Genomic DNA, 20,505 nt, shown 5'->3' on the forward strand with positions numbered 1-20,505 from the left:
AGCCGGTTAGTCCTGTCACACCCGCGCCTCCGTCATTCTACCCCCTCCGGTTTGTGTCACAAGCTGGAACAGGTCCCGCTCCAGCCGTTACTGCTCTGTGACTGGTGAGGGACTGAAACGGCACCTGGTATTCGCCCTTACCCCCGACCGAGCACCCCGAGCGTATGCATATTATGTACAGCCTCTACAGCGATGTGTGACACTAACAAGGCGTGTGATGTATGAGGCAATTAGCACGCTGCAAAGTAATGACACTGATTAGAACAATGTGATATTGATAATCTAAAGTAGTTAAACAGTGAGGCAGTTCTTCTCGGTCGAACGTCATGGGGAAATATAAAAGGGAAGATCACGCATTAACAATAAACTACTGTGGGAAAATACCAGACGAATGCAAAATAAGAAAGAAACGTTGACCTCGACACAATGCTGTTTTATGATGCTGTATTTGTGTATTCAAATACTATCAAAACGGTCTTTTAAGCAACAAAGAGTACGGATGTGCTTTGACTTCGATTTTAAAAGCCTATTATTCACCGTTGTGCGATTTCATGTCCTTTGAGTGCACCACACCCTGAATTACACATTTATATTAGTACGTAGAGTTATTTAAGTAGATATTGCCAGACATCTGGTTCTTTTTTCAGATTAAAACGCAGATTAAGTTTGTTCTTACTGTACAAGGAAGTTAATTGCTTCCACAGCCTGCAACCACTGCTGGGCCTGTTAATCGGAGCCTCTAATGGTTTTTTGTTGAAGTCGGACCACCTTCATCCAGGCGCGGGTCATTAACTGTGCCCTAGGGAAAGCCCCCTGCTACACCCATCACCCAGGAGCCTCCTCCACCTACGACACTGTCCCATCTACCATCTGTCTGTCTGTGTGAGAGCATCATTCTATCCTTTATGCAGCTTTACGTTATAAAACACGCAGTAATGATGAGTTGTCAACAGTCTACTCCCTGTGAATAATGTTTTGAAATGTGACATGGAATCATCCTGGATTTTTTAAAATTGACCACGCCCAGTCTATCACAAGGATGCATTGGGTGGGGTAGTTTCAGTGTTGGGACATTAGCAAATCCCAAAAGTAAAGAACCGATATTGATACTGTGAAGGTTTACAAGCTGAAACTAGTTAAGTCAGTCAAAGGTCCTATATGCACAAAAAAAACACCAAAAACATGCAAAAACACACATTTACAACTAATCCTTTCTGTTTAAACTATCACCTAACCCTCTTCAAAGCTGGAAAAGCTCCATCTCGGGACATAATTTTGATCCAAAAGTTTTAATCTGTGTTTCTAAAGGCCAAATTTTTTCACCAGACTCATCATTTGTAATTGTCTTCACTAAAATGCAATTGAGTTTTGAAGTCACGAGTTACAACGTTAACTCTAATTTTAACAGCTTCATTCTTATAAGAGCATCAAGTCCTCATGCTCACATGGCAACTGTGGGGTTTTTATGGTCAAAATGAAACAAAATTACTTCCCATACTTTTCACTTTAATTCTGCGGTATGAGAGTGAAATTGTGGGTTGGCATGAATCAGTTTCTATTGTTGGTTTTCAGATTCTCAAATGTGACTAGGTCATTATTCCAGATGGGGGGCAGGAGAGAGTTTTTTTTCTTTTTCTGTTGATTACGTCTCATAAGTGACCCTATGGATTTTAACATTATGAATATATAATTCCCATGTGTATTAAACAGTAGATTAAAATGTTTTGATGTCATCTGAAACCCTCTGAAACATACAGTACATTATATGGCTATGTAGAATTGTAATGATTTCAGACAGAAAAGTGAAGTGAAGTTCATGAAATCAGCTCTTTTGAACGGGTCCTTACCTTGAATGACTGGAACCAGATCTCATTTCATGAAAGAACCGAATCTTTTTCTTGCTTTCTCATTTTTATGCATTTTTATACCATGATTAACCCTGAATAATCACAAGGATCAGCACAGAAGCAAAGCAGGAAACATGAGTGAGAGCTTTGTGAACAAAAAAACAAAAAAACAAACTCTATTTGGCATCATAATAACATTGGATTTTTGATTATTATTTTAGTGCAGTGTTTTATTTAGATTATTTATCATTTCAAAGGGTAAACTCACACATCTGAGCCTTGGTCACTTCTCTTTGTGATTATTTTGTACCTAAAATAAGTTCTCACATTGTCTTCTGTCATATAAATACATAGCAAAAGAGTCAGTGTTTAGAACGGTTCCTTAGCGTGAACGGCTGGAACCAGATCTCATTTTATAAAAGAACCTCACTTTTTTTTATTCTTTCTAATTTTTATGCATTTTTATATTGATTAACCCTGAATAATCACAAGGATCAGCACAGAAATAAAGCAGGAAACACAAGTGAGATTTGGCACAATAAGATTACATGTATTATTATTATTATTATTATTATTATTATTATTATTATTATTATTATTATTATTATTATTATTATTATTATTATTATTATTATTATTATTTTTTAAATTTATTTATTTATTTTTTTTTTTAATTTTTTTTATTTTTTTTATTATTACTATTTTATTTTTATTTTTTTCCACTCTCAGTTTGAATCAATATGAACACATCTGAGCCTTGGTGGCATCTTTTTGTCATTATTTTGTACTTAAAATGAGTTCTCACATTGTCTTCTATCATATAAATACAAAACAAAACAGCCAGTCATTTGAACGGCTCTTTAAATGACTCGGATCCCCTAAAAGACCTGCAAGTCCCATCAGTAACAGAAGAGCAGCGGAGGGGGCACTAGAATATAGACCTAGTGAGTATATATATATTGAAAAAAATCTAAAAAAAAATACATCTACAACTGCTGAAACAGACACCTATACTTATAGACACGCTATTTCAAATAATACCACCAAAACCAGGCCCCTAAAAAAGCTGTTATCTGAAACCTTACCGTTAGTTGGCCCCGCCCCTCCGCTGGGACCAGAGCGCGTAACGTCACGTCGGCTGCGGTGGTCTGCGCGCAGTGATCACACTCTGAAGGAGCGGACTGACAACAGCAGCTCTCCAACACTAAAACACTCTATCCTCCGCTTAGCTGCCCCGGGACAGTACGCATGGATTTACCAAACTGAGCTGAGCGGCCATGGAGTGAGTTTTACCCGCAGAGAGGAGCGCGTAAAGGTGAGGAGGGACTTTGGTTCCTGTTGGGTTGGTCGCGTACTTTGTATCTCCACACTGTCTCGCTGTAGTGTTTTCCCCAAAAAGTTATCAGTCTCGTGCCTTAGTTGGGTAGGTTTGACACTGGGTAGGCCTGTTTTTGTGGTTCTGTCTTAACATATGGGAGCAGACTCATACCAACAAGTGTGCTGAACTGATCTGACGCAAAAAAACAAACCCGGACAAATGAGCTGTGACCCAATTGAGCCAACAGCGCATCAAGTTGAAGCTGTACGGGCTTTGAACCTGTCCCGTAGGCTTTATGTCCCCCTCGTCTCCACTACAGGACACAAGGATTCACATCACATGAGTTACATTTTCCGCTGTTGCTCTGCAGACAAGTGTAGAGTGAGCTGCTATGTTTAGACAGAGAAATGTCCAAGCCACATTTTCCCCAACAAAAGCAGGGTGGACCATATGACTAATGTAACAAACCTGTAAAGTGGGACATATTTTAGTTCTTCAAGCCTCTGTCTATACCGACTTGCAGTATCTTCAGTATGAGCTTGTTCTATACCAAGAAGTCATGGGCAATAACGTTTTTTTGTGTGCTTTTTTTGTTCTTATTGTGTGTTTTTTGTTGCTAAATTGCCTGCTGCATCTCCTCTTGTCCTGTTCACTTCTTTAGTTTTATGTTTCATGTTGCCTAAGTGCAAAATGTGCAAAATGTGCCAATTTCCTGCCCTTTATGATGTTGCAAATAGCTCGTGATTGGTTCAAAAAAGTGAGTTCCCTTTTTAATATCATTGTTTTATTTCTTTGCGTTTGGATTTGGAGATATTTTGCGTCTCTGAACTCGGCTGGTAAACTGTTGTGGGACAATAATGAAGCTTTGTGAACATTTGTTATATAAAATTGAGCTTTGTAATGTTACTTTCCTCAGGGCAATATATTCTTTCATTTTTATTCTGAAGGGTTGAATTTGATAACAATGAAAAACAAACTCGTATTGCAGGTAATAGGACAATTGTATTATAGATAGGGCTGGGTACAATTTGATTTTTTTCAATAGACTTAAAACTAGGGTAACCAGATTTTCTAAATTAAAAACTGGGACACGCCCGGACTGGTACAAATAAAACTGTGAAAAGAGTGAATAACATTGTTCTTTGTCAATTCACCTGTGTCAGTTTTATAATCTGAGGGACTTTTGTTGTTGAATTATTATTATTATTATTATTTTTTGCTTTATGGTCATTTTCAAGTGCATCTTTGTGTATTTTAGCTAAAAAATGATTTATTCTCCCCTTTATGTTGCTGGATATCAAAAAACTAAAATAGAGACCCCTGGGGCATTTCTTGTATAAAATTGGGACAAATCAATGGTTTTGGATAAATCTGCTGGGACATGAGACATGGCTCAAAACTGGGACTGTCCCGGGTAAAGGGGGATGTCTGGTCACCCTACTTATAACTTAAAACAAATACGCAGGTCTGCAGCACATTTATACAGATATAGTGCTTTTTTGTCCAATTCCAAACACTTTTACTGTCATCGTGACCCGTGGAGGTCGGCCCAAGGTCTGCTGCTCACACCTCTTGCCTCGCTCCAGAGCCCTCCTGTTTGAAGTGATCTGTTTCATACAAGACCCGAGGCCATTCTGACTTTACACATTTGTGATGATATAAATGTAAAGAGATGAGGGATGAAGAAAGAGGAGGGAGGGATGTTTCTGAACTACAGCTCAACGCATTTCATCAAAACATCAAGTCCAATCAGCCGTCAGAGCAGGTGTTTGACAGCACTACATTTCACATCATACCTTTGGGCTTCTCGCCTTCACCCGTCTCGCGAAGCACCTGCATCCGTCTTGATTTAATGATATTATCGGTGCCTATGTAGCCGTGTTGTAGGGCCATCCGTCTGCAGCTGCCTTCACTGTCCTGCTCATCTTAAACACGCCTATTATTACACACAACACAATGGCCCTAGTTCACAAAACAGGTTGAACCTACCATGAGGTTAAGTCTTGACTCAGGGTTATCCTACTCAGACACAACCAACTCAGAGTTTCCTGTTTCAGAAAACAGGTTTGGAGCAGAGATAGACACAGTTTCACTTCACTTTCACTTTGAGTTTAGCTGAGGAGAGAAGCCATGAACAATGGATCCCAGAAAAGAGGATTCACCATGGCAACGGTAAACGAGAGTCATGTGACTGTGGACAGGTTAAATTAAGGTTTGATATTAAAATGGGATGTTAAGCAATATTTTAATGAATAATTAATATGATGCATTAAAATACAAATATGTAAAACATTTACACTTTTGTAGCTCGTTAAATACCATTTTACACACCATCACTTTGCACAAAAACATCTCATAAATATTTAAACAATTTAAGTTATCATAAAATAAGCAGTAGCAGTAAATTGGGTTGTATTAAAAATCCGAAATAAAATGTATGAAAAAGATAAATAAACGTACTTATAAATCATCATCATCATCATGTTAATCATTAAACTTGGTTTTAACTGTTCCTATATTTCTGAGAATGGGGAACTGAACTGCCCAGTCAGAGTTCTCCAGGAGCAAACTCTGGTTAAACTCTGGGTTTTAGAGGAATAAAACCTGCTCTGGACCAGGCTGGGTTCACAGAGTCAGTTACAATAATGACTGACTCAGGGTTTAGGTTAATTCTCTCTGTGAAACTAAAAACTGTGAGTTGACCTCTTTTCAAAGGTTAACAAACCATGAGTTTGTTCTTGAAACAGGACCTTTGACCTTGAGACACTGTAAAGGTCCCACACTGGAGACTTGATGTGTTTTAGACCAGATACAGCTCTGGACGCACTGTTTATTCAGATACAAAACGATACACTGCACTTTGTTTAAACACGTGTAGGCCTATGTTAAACCTCATGCTGTTTGGACACATGTAGGCCTATGTTAAATGTGATACTGTTTGGACACGTGTAGGCCTATGTTAAACCTCATGCTGTTTGGACACATGTAGGCCTATGTTAAATGTGATACTGTTTGGACATGTGTAGGCCTATGTTAAATGTGATGCTGTTCGTACACATGTAGGCCTATGCTAAACGTGATGCTGTTTGGACACGTGTAGGCCTACGTTAAACGTGATGCTGTTTGGACACGTGTAGGCCTACGTTAAACGTGATGCTGTTTGGACACGTGTAGGCCTACGTTAAACGTGATGCTGTTTGGACACGTGTAGGCCTACGTTAAACGTGATGCTGTTTGGACACGTGTAGGCCTACGTTAAACGTGTTGCTGTTTGGACACGTGTAGGCCTATGTTAAACGTGATGCTGTTTGGACACGTGTAGGCCTACGTTAAACGTGATGCTGTTTGGACACGTGTAGGCCTACGTTAAACGTGATGCTGTTTGGACATGTGTAGGCCTATGTTAAACGTGATGCTGTTTGGATTCTTGTAGGCCTATGTTAAACGTGATGCTGTTTGGATTCTTGTAGGCCTGTGTTAAACCTCATGCTGTTTGGACACATGTAGGCCTGTGTTTAATATGAGTTCTGTGGGTGCCATTTGTTTGTGCAGAGTTGCACGCGTGAACACCTGCACTGCTGTTAAACAAATCAGTGCGGTGCATGTATTGGCTCACTGAAGCGGGCATTTAAAGCAAAGGAACCAAACATTTCGATTCCGAGTCCTAATTATAGAAAATAAAAAGTTTTACTGTGTTTTAGGTGAAACGTTCCATATACCCATAGCAGTAACCACTTACCACTTACCGCCGGCCCGGCCTCACTGTAACACTCTCTCTTCATAACTTTTTCTGTCACATTTTTAGGTCAGCCTAAATGAGACTAAGACCGGAGGCGGCTGCTAATTATGGTCTCGTCCCATTAGGTCTGTGTCAGTTAAACATGTGAGCCATTAACTCTGAATTGGCCAACATCATATCAACCTCTTCATTATGTAGAGCCATGCGTTTAAATAGTCTGGACCTGGGGCATGAGTTAGGCCTGCAAGAGAAAGTTTGAATGGATGTCTGAATGAATGCTTTCACCTGGAGCTATGCCTGATCTCCTTATCACATAACTGGAGGTGAGCGTTAAACTAATCTGCACACACAGAAGGCTCCCTGTGCGCAGTACAATCAGAGGCCGAGTGGCCAAAAATGAAACTCAAGTAAAAGTACTGTTACTTAAATAATATTAAGGTAAATTATAAAAATGTCTGATTTATGTAATTGGACAAAACTCAAAATAGTGCGTGCAATCTTGTATTCTCATGAGACGGACTACCACGAATCGGAAAACCTGAGACTTATCTGAAGGAGCAGGGCAGAGCAGAGCAAATGTAACTACCACACCTCTGCTTACAATACATGTCGCCTAAAACAAACATAGTAAGTAAAATATCTCTGTTTCTTTGTTTACAGACCGAGAAACCTTCTATTGATTTGCATGAAAACATATGTCGCAAGTATCTGCCCGTGTTGTATAAGGTCCTCTCGGTTCCTTTCCCTCTTCCTGTCTTTGTCACCATATTGGGAAGTAAGCCCATTGAGAATGTCAGCAACACTCCCCAGTATAGTCCTGACATCTGCTAATGGATGCCACGCTGAGTTTTGAGTGGAGCAGAGGCATTACGCGTCGTTGGAAGAACATTAGATTTCAGAACGTTTTACTCCCACATTGTTGGTAATTTGCTCAGGCTGGGTACGAAAAGTTGTTGTATACAGCTTTTCTGACACTTGTATAAGAGGACGTCACTGTGATGTTGACATAAAGTGTATATTTATATTTATATTTCCCCTATTTTTTATTTGTTACTATGTCAATCCAACAGAAGTGTGCTAAAGCGTGTTTGTAAATGTATTAGTTGCATCAGTGTCGGACAACTGTGAAATGACTAAAATAACCTACAAAAGTGCGCAAATATCACCTTATTTGCAATTTTTCCCCCTATTTTTGCATCTTTTTTAAACTGTATACTCAATATTCAGAAGTACACTCAGATTATTATCCATGTTTTGATAATCTGACCTTCTTTACACTATAGTATAACACATGTTTGACAGAAAAATGCCTTTTTATAGTGTTTAAGTGAAGTTACCAAGTGATTTCCACCTGATTTGTTACCCTTTAGCAATGCAAATACATAACATACACATAAAACATTATGTTCAGGGTTAATATGTTTTGTACTCCGCATTTTTTAGGATATTTGCTGACAATTAGAACATAATAATCAGCTTACAGCACTGCCCTTACGCCATCTAATCCATAACAGTACAAAGTGTTTCTTTATTGTATTTCCCGTACGCTGATACCTCCTTTTCGGGCATAAAGGGAGATGACACAAGCTAGTCCCTATAGGCTAACCACAGCGAGTGCTAAGGGTATACTTACATAACATATTTCTATTTTAATTGTAATATCTGATGTGTCCTGTTTGCTACACACTGATGATCACGGTGTATATTATTAGGCAACAGAGAAGTGTCTGCAGGAAGATAACAATTAGACAGACAGAGAGAGAGATGACATTGACACATGAGAAACACCAAACACGAGCTGCGTCTGTGAGGTGAAGTTCAGGTTATATTATCAATCTGCAATGGGAAGAATCTATGAGTCGTCTTCAGTTTTAGACTTTCGGTTACTTCCTAAATCATTCCTCGGAATCGTCATGTGATGGTGTAGTGATGGTGTAGTGATGGTGTAGTGATGGTGTAGTGATGTGTCTTGTAGGCTGCTTTACTTGGTTTTGACAGTGAGTAAAGCTTGCGCCCCCTACTGTCTGACACCTTCTCCAGGACTCCTCACCCCATGTGTGCGAAAAGGTGTACGTTCCCTCGTCCCGATTCATGCTCTGTCGACCTCGTTTGTATTTCAGAAATGACACCATAACAGGAAGGAAAGCAACAGGAAGAAGCTGAAATATGTATACCAGGTCAACAAATGCGTGTCTGATTAAAACAACAACCACAGAAGTACAGACTAACCATTGTTTGTTTGGGCCTTTTATGCACAAAACATGTTTGAGGTGTTGATGTATTTCCATAGTAAAAGCCAAAGTTAAATCTGTCAACTGGACAAAAAGTTGTAATTGTAGTTGTATTTCCATCGCCAAATAGCTCTGTGGTTAAATATTTTGACAGATTTTTCAGAAATGCCAGGTATTTCGTGCTAAAATCTGCCTGTAGGGCTGGAAGAGAAAAAATAAATACATTTCTCCCTTTTATTTCATCATGGTTGTCGATTAAATTTTATTATTGCTTACTAAACAGAAAATAAAACACCTTCAGTATTTATTTTATGATCATAAGTGAAACTGTTAAAAATGTGTCTTGTTTAGCTCAAAATGTTGATTATGAACTGAGATCCAAATGACATGGATGTGCAATGAATTGATGTTTAAACAGATTCCTTATTTAATTTCCACCTGTGATGTTTGTCTCTGTGTGAGTTTACTAATTGAAGTCAGTTATTAACCACTGGATAAATCATTTACTTTTTTTACTGACGCTGTAGAAGGTTATTTAGAATCAAATGTACATGATTACATTTACATTTCATTATCATTATTATTATTATGATAAAACATATATATTTTTATTATATACATACATACTCATGGACGTTTGACCACAACTAAACACATTATGTATTTAGTTGTGGTCTGTTATGATTGTGTTTCATTAAAAGCTATACATTGTCATTCATTACTGTTATTATTTTGATTGTGTCGTTGCTTAAGCTTAACGTTGCTTCAGTTGTAGTTACCTAGCAGTGAGGGGGCGTGGCCTGTCTCTAACCTCCGGGACAGCCTTATGTAAACGCCTCTAATGCCTCCCAGCTCCGGGCAGCACATGGTTACATTGGATATACATTTCAGTCATCATCTGTTCGCACAGTTGAGCCATGTGTCTGGATTAAGTGTGACATGTTTGTGTAGCGCATTAAGCATGTTTTTCCCCGGCCTGTGTGCTTTTACCCAACAACACGCTACACTTTAGATTACAGTGAGAGCTGCGCACAGAGAGGTGACCTTTAGCTTGTGGAGCTGGAGTGACAAGTATTTGTTGATAATGAGAAATTCCTGTCTATTTTAAGTGCGTCGAGGGGGCATTATTATGGGCTTTGTGTCCCACCATCATCTTATATGGAAATGTGTATTCGTAGGACTGTCACGATAAATACAACATCGATGGAACAATGATTTCTGGGGGGTCAATATTTTTCATTTTGTACCCGTAGGATTTTTCTTCTGCACTATGATGAGATTAGAGCTTTTGAGAGTTGAAATATGATATATGATTCATTATATATACAAAATAACTACTTTAAGTGTTGTGTTCAGCTCATATTCTTACAATATTGTACATTTAGAATACTTTTTGGAGGATAACTCTGTTTTATGTCTATATTTTCCCTGACATACCTGTGTATTCATCGTGAGGTAATTGTGAGGAACAGACTCAACTGGTTTGTCGAAACAGTTGGACACACCCCGGTCTTCAAGGTACCACAAGAGTTGAGTGATAAGTGAATGATGATTGAAGCGACGTAGAGTATGCCACATGCACGCTAGTACTAGGCCTGTCACGATAACATATTTTGAAGTTCAATATATCGCTATCGACGTAAAGAAACTAACACCTAAGAGGAGATTTAAACCGCAAAAATGTGAATGAATCACTTTAGTCGTTAGTTTGTATGTGTAGTGAGTCATAGAAGTTATTAATTAAACTTTTTCCGGGTTAAATCAGTTAATCATACAGCCAAAAATTTCCAGCTTTCATATATTGAACGAGAAGTCGATATAATTATTAGCGTGACAGGCCTATTTAGCATTAATGATATTGCAAATAGTGGTCACCAAGCAGCGTAGTTTAATATTGCACTGACTGATAAAAGCCTATACAAAAGCCTCACATTCTGCCTGCTCTGTTAGTACTTGCAGATATCCTCCTGGCCTCCTCCGTCCTTTGAGAAAATAAAATGGCACGTGATGGTGACTGTAGACAGAGACAGCATGTCAACCTCCGGCTATTTCTGGAGCCCTGTGAGCGCTACGCCGCTAATAGAGCAACATATACGCACAGAATCATACGAGCTCGCTTCAATTGGCCAAATGTATCCTGGAAAATGTCCAGAAAAGCCAGCAGGGGGAAATCTAACACATCTAAGCCAGTGTTACATTATACACAACAGCCTGAAATTGCATTACGCGTTTTACTGTTTGCCTTCAAGCACCACAGAGACAAGTGGTGAGCGCACGGAAATAGGTCACAATAACACATTTTGAAGCACGATATACTGCTACAGAGAAATGCTGCGATAAACAATTATATTCAAACTACTTTATGACACTGACACAATAATAATAACACGAGATAATCCTCCAACATTTTTGAATGGACAGTAGCATTAAGACTAAATAACAGAATGAAACAGTAACTAGAAATAGAACCTTGTATTAAACAGAAACTTGCAGAAACTTGACTTACTTTTAACTTTAACCTCCACTTTTACTGAGAAATTGTACAAATGAAACATTCTGAGACCCCAAAATATATTGTTCCAGTACGATAAGAACGATAAGTCGATATAGTGATTATCATGACACAGAAACAGAAGCTTTGTGCACACAGATGATAGTTTTCCTCTTAAATCTTGCAAAATATACAAAATATACATATGCAGAACTCATATTACACGATTTGAGTCACAGATTACAGCATAATAATTTGGTTATTAAATAAATACATTTAAGATTTTGCTGCGTTTGGTTGAGTGATTTTTTTTTTCCTTGTAAACTAAACAAACATAGCAGCATAGCATAGCAGTATAAAGTAATGACATTATATTATCAGTCTGGTTGTCATCATTGTTTTTGATGACAACCAGACTGTGTATATAAATGGACATGGCTAACCTGCTAAATGCCAACTAGGTGGGCTTGGTATTGAGAAACTTTCACACCTCTTTCTGTAACTCCCGCTGTCAGACTTGTCATTTTCATCTTAAAATGTTCATATTAACCTGCTCTACATGATCCTAGTAGTTTTATTTCACTATTGTGTCCATAATACAAGATATGAAGACTAATAATCAGGCACCTCCTTTTACCGAGATCACTCCAGCAGATTTGATTGATTTACAGTGTTGCTAAGCGCCTGCTCCCGGCTAAATCAGTGATGTGGGAGGGAAAGAGCGTTACCTTCAACAGCCTCGGTCCGGATTGGCTCTTTGGTTGCTACGATACTCGCAGTCGGAATTCTAAATGTGGAACTCGGGCACAAATTTGCCGCTTCGATTACCTTTTTTGATTGGAGATGAACACAATGGCTGACGTCACACTCACTCAGTCCACTTCTTTATACAGTCTATGGTGGCAACACTGTGAGTAATGTGTTATCTGTTTACCTCCATTGAACTAATGATTAACTTAACTCAATGAAGCGGTTTTAAGGACATCTTCACCTCAGCATCAACAGAAACTGCCATTCCTCTCTTAGTCGCAATGTTTATTTATTTACCCAGGCGAGACACCCAGGGACCAACCTTGACCGGGGTATTTTTTGGAGAACTATTTGCGAAAAAGTTTTAAAGAACAGTTCTATAAGGCTGAGTGTGGCTTGTGCTATGCCCTAAAAATGTTCCCTTTGTTTGTTTGGTTTCATGTGTGCATTTAGTCATGACCACGGCAAAAACTACAATGCACCTGTTTGATTTGAGTAAACGTCACTCACATGTTAACTGTTTTCCTGTAAATAATGAGTAATGATGTAATCAGTTGTTTGGCCATCTCTTAAATTTGAGCTGTGTGCTTGTGTGAAAATAGTGGGTGTGGCTTTTGAGGCGACGTTGAAAAAAGGGAGGACGGTGCTGTAATGATTTGCATGTAGTAAAGCTGGGTCTGCTCTTGCATGTGCTTGTAAAACAGGATTGCGTCGCCTGCTGCTGTTTGTCTGGTGTTTGAGAACTTTCTGGTGGAGGGTCTTATAACTTAAAGGTAATATTTGGACTGAAAGCTGTACCTGACATTCGACATTGCCGTTCCGAGCAAGCGGACTTTGGCATACCACGAAAATGTGTAATAGCAGAGATAAGACACCCTAGATGACAAGCGGCAGCACATATGCTCTAAAAAGCCAGTCAGTATAAATACTCAATTAGTATAAGTGCTTGAGAATAGCTTGTTGTGGTCTTGTTGATGCTGCGTTTTATGACTTTACATTACCGTAGATGTTGGTCAGTGATCAGACTAACTTGAATGAGTCACAATCCAATCGAAACACCATCTGCAAGTAACAACACGTAGTTTGAAAGTAATCTGGAGTATTTTTTTTAATTATCCTCAACATCATTAATGGTCCAATACAGTACTTTATTACACAAACTAAACCAATAATAGTTTCAGATGGAGCTTCCTCCTTTAAACCTGCACATGTTTCAGTTCTGATGACTTTTTTAAAACATTTGATGGTAGTTTTTTGGGTATTCTTTGCAAACCTGTTTACTTTTTTCATCTGTTTTTCAGGTTCATATTCTCTTCTCCCATGCTCAGATGTGATTTTCCCCAGAGGTGGTGATTACTATGGGGTAAGACAGAGAGAGGAGACAGAACAGGAAGCAAGCAAAGCCCCCTCCTCTGCAGGTGAGTTATATGCATGTTCTGAGGAAACACATTTTCAAGTCTTCTAATTGAAATAGTTTATCAAAAATATGAACAAAACTATAACATTATGATTATTATTAAAGTTTAGAGTTGTTTCTGTGGATCCAAAAGGCCTGTTTAGTCTACGTTATCATTGTTTTCTATGTATGACAGGCCCAGCCCCCGCTCAGGTGAGATGATTTACTTAAACACACATTTTATCAGGTGCAAAGCTGTGGTCAAACATAGGCTTCCATTGTGTCTTCTGTCAGTGGAAGATGTAATCAGTGTGCTTCACAACTGTTTTGTGTGCTGGGCAATAGCAAACATCACCATATGTGTTTGGTCTGTGGTTGCTTAGAGCTTTCGCATCTTGTATTCTTTTTATTTATTTAAAAATCAGCAATTTAATACAACTATATTTAAAGGGCCTATATTTAGCTGTTTTCTGATCTATATTCAAATGTTGTTTCCTCATCACAAACAGACCTGGATTTGTGTTTTGTTTCATTCAAGTTTGACACATAAACCCTGCATATTTAGACTTCTTCTATTTAGTTCTTCTCTCAAACTGAAGCTCTCTGTTCTACCTTGTGATGTCAGGTGGTAATACAGGAAGTCCCCCATTGTGTTTTTAAACTCCACACCATAGACTGTAAAAAGACTAAGTGAGTGTGACGTCACCTTTAGCGTTCAGCTCCAGTCAAATGTAGCTCGTCGAGGCAGCAGTTATAGGGGTGACTTTTGAGCAGAGCTTCAGATTCGTAATTCCGACTGTGAGCATCACGGCAACCAAAGTGCCAATCCATGCTCATTTCCTATTTGGAACGTGGCAGCTATCAGGTTTACCATGTCCATGTATATATTATATACAGTCTATGCTTCATACACCTTTTCTAGAATCATTTGGATAATGTCAGCCCTGGAATTGCTAATCTCTACTGAACGAAAGGAGCCATTAACTTGACCTACCACTTCGTGACATCACAAGGTGGAACAGAGCATTTTGAGCTTTGGAGATGTAGACTAATAATAAATGTTTAATCAAACGTGTGAAACAAAACACAACTCCAGGTATGTTTTTGAGGAGGTAACAACATTCTAACATGGCTAAAAATAAAAACTCACAAGAGTCAGTTTTGCGTAATAAAGGACCTTCAATAATGCTTCACAGCCAATCTGTCCCTCATAATCATTTATTTTTCATTAAAATGCTTTTTGGAAAATTCTCTAAAATGTATTCTATAAGTACAGAGCTGGCAACCAACACTTATGTCTTAATTAGATGAATGAAAGCTGTAGTCTTGTCAACATGTTGATAGACTTTTGTCCTAGGATAGCCCGCTACCCCACCCCCTCATTTCCCAGAAGTCCCCTTCTTGTTGGTATAGCGGGCAGGAAGGCGTAATTATCCATGAGAAAAAAGGAGAGAGACAGAGATTGTGGATGAGAAAGGAGGGGTCAAACGAACAGAATCTCTCATGAACCACAAAGCAAGGCTAATGTCCTGAGAGCGCATCCCAGTCAGGGTACAAGTGTAGCATTGAACATAAAATAATAGAGTCAAGGGTGAGTGCAAAGGAGACGACAGGTGAGCAGGGCTAAATGGAGAGCAGGGCCGAGGTGTAGCTGGTGTTGCTAGGAGGCTGAAAGAATAACACAATACACAGGATAGAAACAGCAGTGCAGAAGGGAGCACTCATACTCACGTACACGTGATGTACTGTAAACTAATGTGAGGTGAAACGCGCAGTTATTTTTTTACTTTTATTTTATAATACTTTATTATGTAACCCATAGTTTTAGTCACAATTGTTGCAGCCTTCCATTACAGTTTGAAATTATGTGTGCTGAAGCCAGAGAAAACCGTCTCTGAGGATGTACATTTCCTGTTGCTATTTGCACTGGTTTTGACTAAAGACAGTAGACGTCGTTTGGAATGACGTCTACTTTCATCATTGTCCATTTAAATGTCATTAACAGGTAACATTTCCTGACTCCCGCTAGAAGAGAATTGTGTCTCAGACTGAAAAAAAAAAATCAATGCTTACATTAAGACTTCCTGCTCCTCTCAGCCAAGTGTGGACTAGTCACATCTTCATGTGGGCTTTCCTGTCACTGGTCAGCTGCATTAGGAAATCATGTTCTGTTTTAACATGTAATGTCTTGCTATGAGTGATGTTCTGTTTCTAAGACTCTTTTCGTTGTGTCCAGGTGGTGCAAGGTGCAGGTCCTTGTCATGGCGCTCCGGATGAAGCTCAAGGTTGTGGTGACTGTGATGATGGTCAACCTGTTTATCTTTATTATCATCTCCCGACACCACAACCAGGACAAAAACAGGTCAAAGATTGTTATCCCGGCCAAACCGTTTTGGAACAAGCTGGTTCCTCATACTGCATACTGGAACTGGCAGCAGCAGATCCTGGACATACACAACAACCCCATCATTTTGGCCAATTCCACGTTATCAGACTTACCAGAATGGCTCAATGATACCAACTCTGGCTCTGACCCCTGCCAGCCTGATCTTAGGGTCACCACCAAAATAAAGGACTACAACTCTCTACCACAGCGCTTTAAGGACTTTCTTATTTACATGCGTTGTCGCTCTTACACACTTAAGGTGGATCAGCCTGACATGTGTAAGGAGCCTCCATTCCTGCTGCTGGCCATCAAGTCTCTGGCTCCACACTTTGACCGGCGCCAGGCCATCCGAGAGTCCTGGGGGAGGGCGGGTTTTCTGGGGAACCACTCCATCATCACAATCTTCCTACTTGGCAACGCCACTGCAGAAGACCACCACCCAGACCTGTCTGCGATGCTGCATTATGAGAGTCAGCAACACAAGGACATCATTCAGTGGGACTATAGAGACTCCTTCTTTAATCTTACTGTTAAAGAAGTTTTATTCCTGGAGTGGATTCAAACTCGTTGCCCGGGTGCCCGCTTCATTTTCAAAGGTGATGATGATGTGTTTGTTAACACCCATCGCATCCTGAACTTTCTCAAAGCCCTTCCAGAGTCCAAGGCCAAAGACCTGTTCATAGGTGATGTGATCACAAATGCGGGGCCACACAGAGACAAAAAGGTCAAATACTTTATCCCAGAGAGCATGTATATAGGCACATACCCGCCGTATGCTGGGGGCGGAGGCTATCTTTACTCTGGGGACATCGCCGCTCGCCTTCACAATGTGTCGCAGCATGTGGCACTCTATCCCATCGATGATGTATACACAGGCATGTGCCTCAGGAAGCTAGGGCTGACCCCAGAGAAGCACAAGGGCTTTAGGACATTTAACATTGAAGAGAAATACAGGTCAAACCCCTGTGCGTACAACAGCTTAATGTTGGTTCACCCCAGGACCCCACAGGAGATGATCCAAATCTGGGCCTGGCTCAGTAACCCCAAATTGACCTGTCAGTGATGCCTGCAGAAAGCCCAGTCTGAGGACAGGGGAATAATAAGGAAGAAGACTATGGGGACCTTTGCCTGAGGGTCAAGGTCAAATTATATTATTTATTTTTAAAGGTGGCAGCTGTACGTTGTGCTGTTATTGTGATAATACACAGCCTTGAAGATGCTAGTGACGCATTGTGCAGCCGACATAGTATTTTCTTTGACAGAATCTGAGCTGTGCTAACCCTGCTTTGCTGTAGAATGAGCTGTACCAAACTTGTTACATTGATCATTGTGTGTGTGCACATATTTATACAATATTTATATAACCTTTATGAAGCTTTAACACTGTGTGTCAGCTCAACATCGAGCTTCTAAATGCTGTATTATGAAAACAGTTGGCCTAAACTGAGGCAGTGTTCTCTTTGAAATTCAGTATAAGGTTTTAGACAAGTATTGTTTTCAGTTGAAGATTTGTGAACATTGAAAACCTTGTGAGTCCAAAGTGAACACATCCTCAGTGACTGTTGCTGGAGATTGTGCTGCTATTCCTGCCCACACTCCTCAGAGTATTATGTGCTGCAGCCTAGACAGTTCTACTCACTTTGCTGTGTAGGCTCTGCTATAAACATTTTCACATTTATTAGCTTTTCCTCATATATAATTCATCCATTTAACTAAGAGCTTTATGTTTTGCTCAGCGGGTCTGGGTGTGGTTTATCAGAGAAAAACATCCCAATTGGCTTAGACTAACTCTTGTATCAAGATGTACCTCCTTGTTTTGCTTATTTGAAGACACAGTGAGCGATTTTTTTGTAGACAAGCAAAACTTGTATTTTAAGATGTTAGCATTTATTACAAAGATATTGTTTATTTTATTGAAGTGACAGCTGATAATAGTATCCAAAATCTATTGAGATAAATGTTGGAGAGGTATATGTGCTGTGTGTAAGGTAGACCTGTTAGGTCAAGCTTTTTATGAATCCAGAGAAAGCCACTTTTTTTCTCTAGTAGGTTTAAGATAAAATTGTGAATGTCTGAAGGGTCTATTTCAGTATTTATGTTGGCAGACTTTGAAGTAGCATGAATGTACTGTAATACTCTGCCCACATCAACTTGACAAAAGGCAATATTCTCTGTTGGCACTCCCTCTGCTGGTCAGGATGGAGAGTGACACGCTCACCTTGAGGCCTTAAATCCTTTCTCTGTATGTATTTAATTAAGTTGATTAAGGTATTTGATGTGAAATTGCTGGACTCTTCCCATGTTTAATTTTAAGGGTAAAGATACTTATGATAAAATGAAGAAATTAAGCCAAATCGATATGATTTTGTTCTGATAGATTTAGCAAGGCTACTTTATTTGTATGGAGCACACATTTACAATCTCATATGTTCTGTTCACACCAAATAGTTGATAGTCTTTTGCTGCAGTTTGTGACAACATGAAATGTTTACAATGTCATTTTTCTTCTGAAGGCTTTTGGCCAGAACTAGGATAATGGTCAGTTTTAAGTATTCTATAGTCTCTTTTCTGTTTCTCATAGGTCTGTGTAGCTAATCTTCATTTCATTGCTTTAGCTTTAAGTGTCACTTGACTGTCCACTCTTTTGATAATTTAAGAATATCATGTTTTACAAACATTAATAATAGACTACTTTTAAATCTGGGGTAATACCAAGTTTTTAATAATGATATTTTGAACCAGAAAACCAAAATGGTCAGTGAATCAAATAATCTATTGATGTCCATTTTCCATGACCTCACTTAGGCCTGTCATGATAACACATTTTGAAGAGAAATACATTGCTACAGAGAAATACTGCGATAAACGATAATATTTAAACTATTTATGCCACTGATGCAATAATAATAATGCAAGATAATCTTTGTAAAACTTTTAAAAAAAAAGACAGTATCATTGAGAGGCCTGAGCTGTGATAAATAACAGAGTGAGACATTAGCAATAGAAGTCACTTATTCAACCTTGTATTAAACAGAAACTTTTCACTTACGTTTGACTTTAACCCCCACTTTTACAAACAATACATTTTGAGCCCCAAAAGATATAGTTCCAGCTTTCATATGGTGAACGATAAGTCGATATAGTCATTATCGTGACAGGCCTAACCTCACCTCTTTGTCATAATGTTCCTGCTGCACTTGCCTTTTTGAGGTTCTCACCATAATTGTGCCTAAAGTTTCTCTGCTCTGTTTGGATATTCTGCAACCTCCTAAGACTATTTCACATTTGTGGCCTAGAATGTCATGACTTAAAATAAAGATTTATTTTTCTGTTTTTGTACATTCTCTTCTGGTCTGTTGTTTCTCCATTTTTCTTATTAAACCAGCTTGACTGTGTCTGAAATCCAGTTTAAACCCTTGTTTACAATGGACTCACCACTAGAGGGGGCTGGAGTTCAGTTACAGCTTGCTGAGTTCAGACTTGGCATTATAAGCTCCTATTACAATGTGATTTTTATTGCTTGCTTGTCATCTTTTACTACTACGATAGGAACACTGGGAACTTAAGCACCACCAATCCATGCCCATTTGGATACACACAGTGACTGCTTTGAGAGAAAAACAAATTCAGAGCTATTTCACCACCATAAAAGTGGATTAATTTGTAATCTTAATTAGGCCTATGTCACAATAGTGAAATTAACAGAGCTAAAAAAAAAAAAAGGTATTCTTGGTGGGATGATTTGTACTAATAAAGGGTCTTATAATAACCTTATTTTTAAATGGTAAACCGTAATCTAACCAAAACACATTAGGTCTATGAGGTACATACAAGTCCTTAGTCCATTTTGTATGAACAATTCTACTGTGCTTCGACTTTTTTGAGATTGTTTCCCTTTCTGTTTGTTTGCTTTATATTTACCATAGTGCCATGTTTTTACGCCTATTGTTAAGTCTTTTAATTCAAAGCTGTAATGTTCTCATTGTAGGACAGATAAAAGTCTTATCTTACTGTACAGTTTCTTTACAGGGACGGTTAAAGTATCAGGAAACCATGGAACCTCCTATCACATTATTTTCCAAGTTCAACGCCATTAGAACGTCTTAATATCAACTATTAAAATGGGCCTGTATAAACAAACGGTCAGCTGGACTTTAAATGTTGGTCATCTGTTGTACACAAAATGGAAGATGATAGCTCCAGTTGGGACAGGAACCAAAATGGTAACAGGCTTGTATTATGATAAAAGGCACATGACTGATGACTTCAGTTTTTAGATTAAATTTACTCTTGGGATTTGGGTTGAGCGAGGACTGCTACAGGGGATGCATTTGGGAAATTGTCCAC

At 38.9% G+C, this 20,505-nt stretch overlaps 1 protein-coding gene across 1 annotated transcript; it reads left to right on the plus strand.

The window, feature by feature from the left end:
* Positions 1–2,994: 2,994 nt before the first annotated feature.
* b3gnt2b (UDP-GlcNAc:betaGal beta-1,3-N-acetylglucosaminyltransferase 2b) lies at positions 2,995–19,502 on the plus strand. Its single transcript, XM_033979682.2, has 3 exons — positions 2,995–3,162; positions 13,678–13,794; positions 16,009–19,502. Exon 3 carries the CDS (start codon positions 16,034–16,036, stop codon positions 17,219–17,221), a length of 1,188 nt encoding a protein of 395 aa, XP_033835573.1. The 5' UTR covers positions 2,995–3,162; positions 13,678–13,794; positions 16,009–16,033; the 3' UTR covers positions 17,222–19,502.
* The last annotated feature ends 1,003 nt before the right edge of the window (positions 19,503–20,505 follow it).

This window comes from Periophthalmus magnuspinnatus, chromosome 15 (assembly GCF_009829125.3).
Source record: "Periophthalmus magnuspinnatus isolate fPerMag1 chromosome 15, fPerMag1.2.pri, whole genome shotgun sequence".
NCBI classification, from domain to species: domain Eukaryota; kingdom Metazoa; phylum Chordata; class Actinopteri; order Gobiiformes; family Gobiidae; genus Periophthalmus; species Periophthalmus magnuspinnatus.

Bases quoted from the DNA above. Each gene is read 5' to 3' on its own strand.
- b3gnt2b (XM_033979682.2), top strand. From the start codon at position 16,034: ATGGCGCTCCGGATGAAGCTCAAGGTTGTGGTGACTGTGATGATGGTC.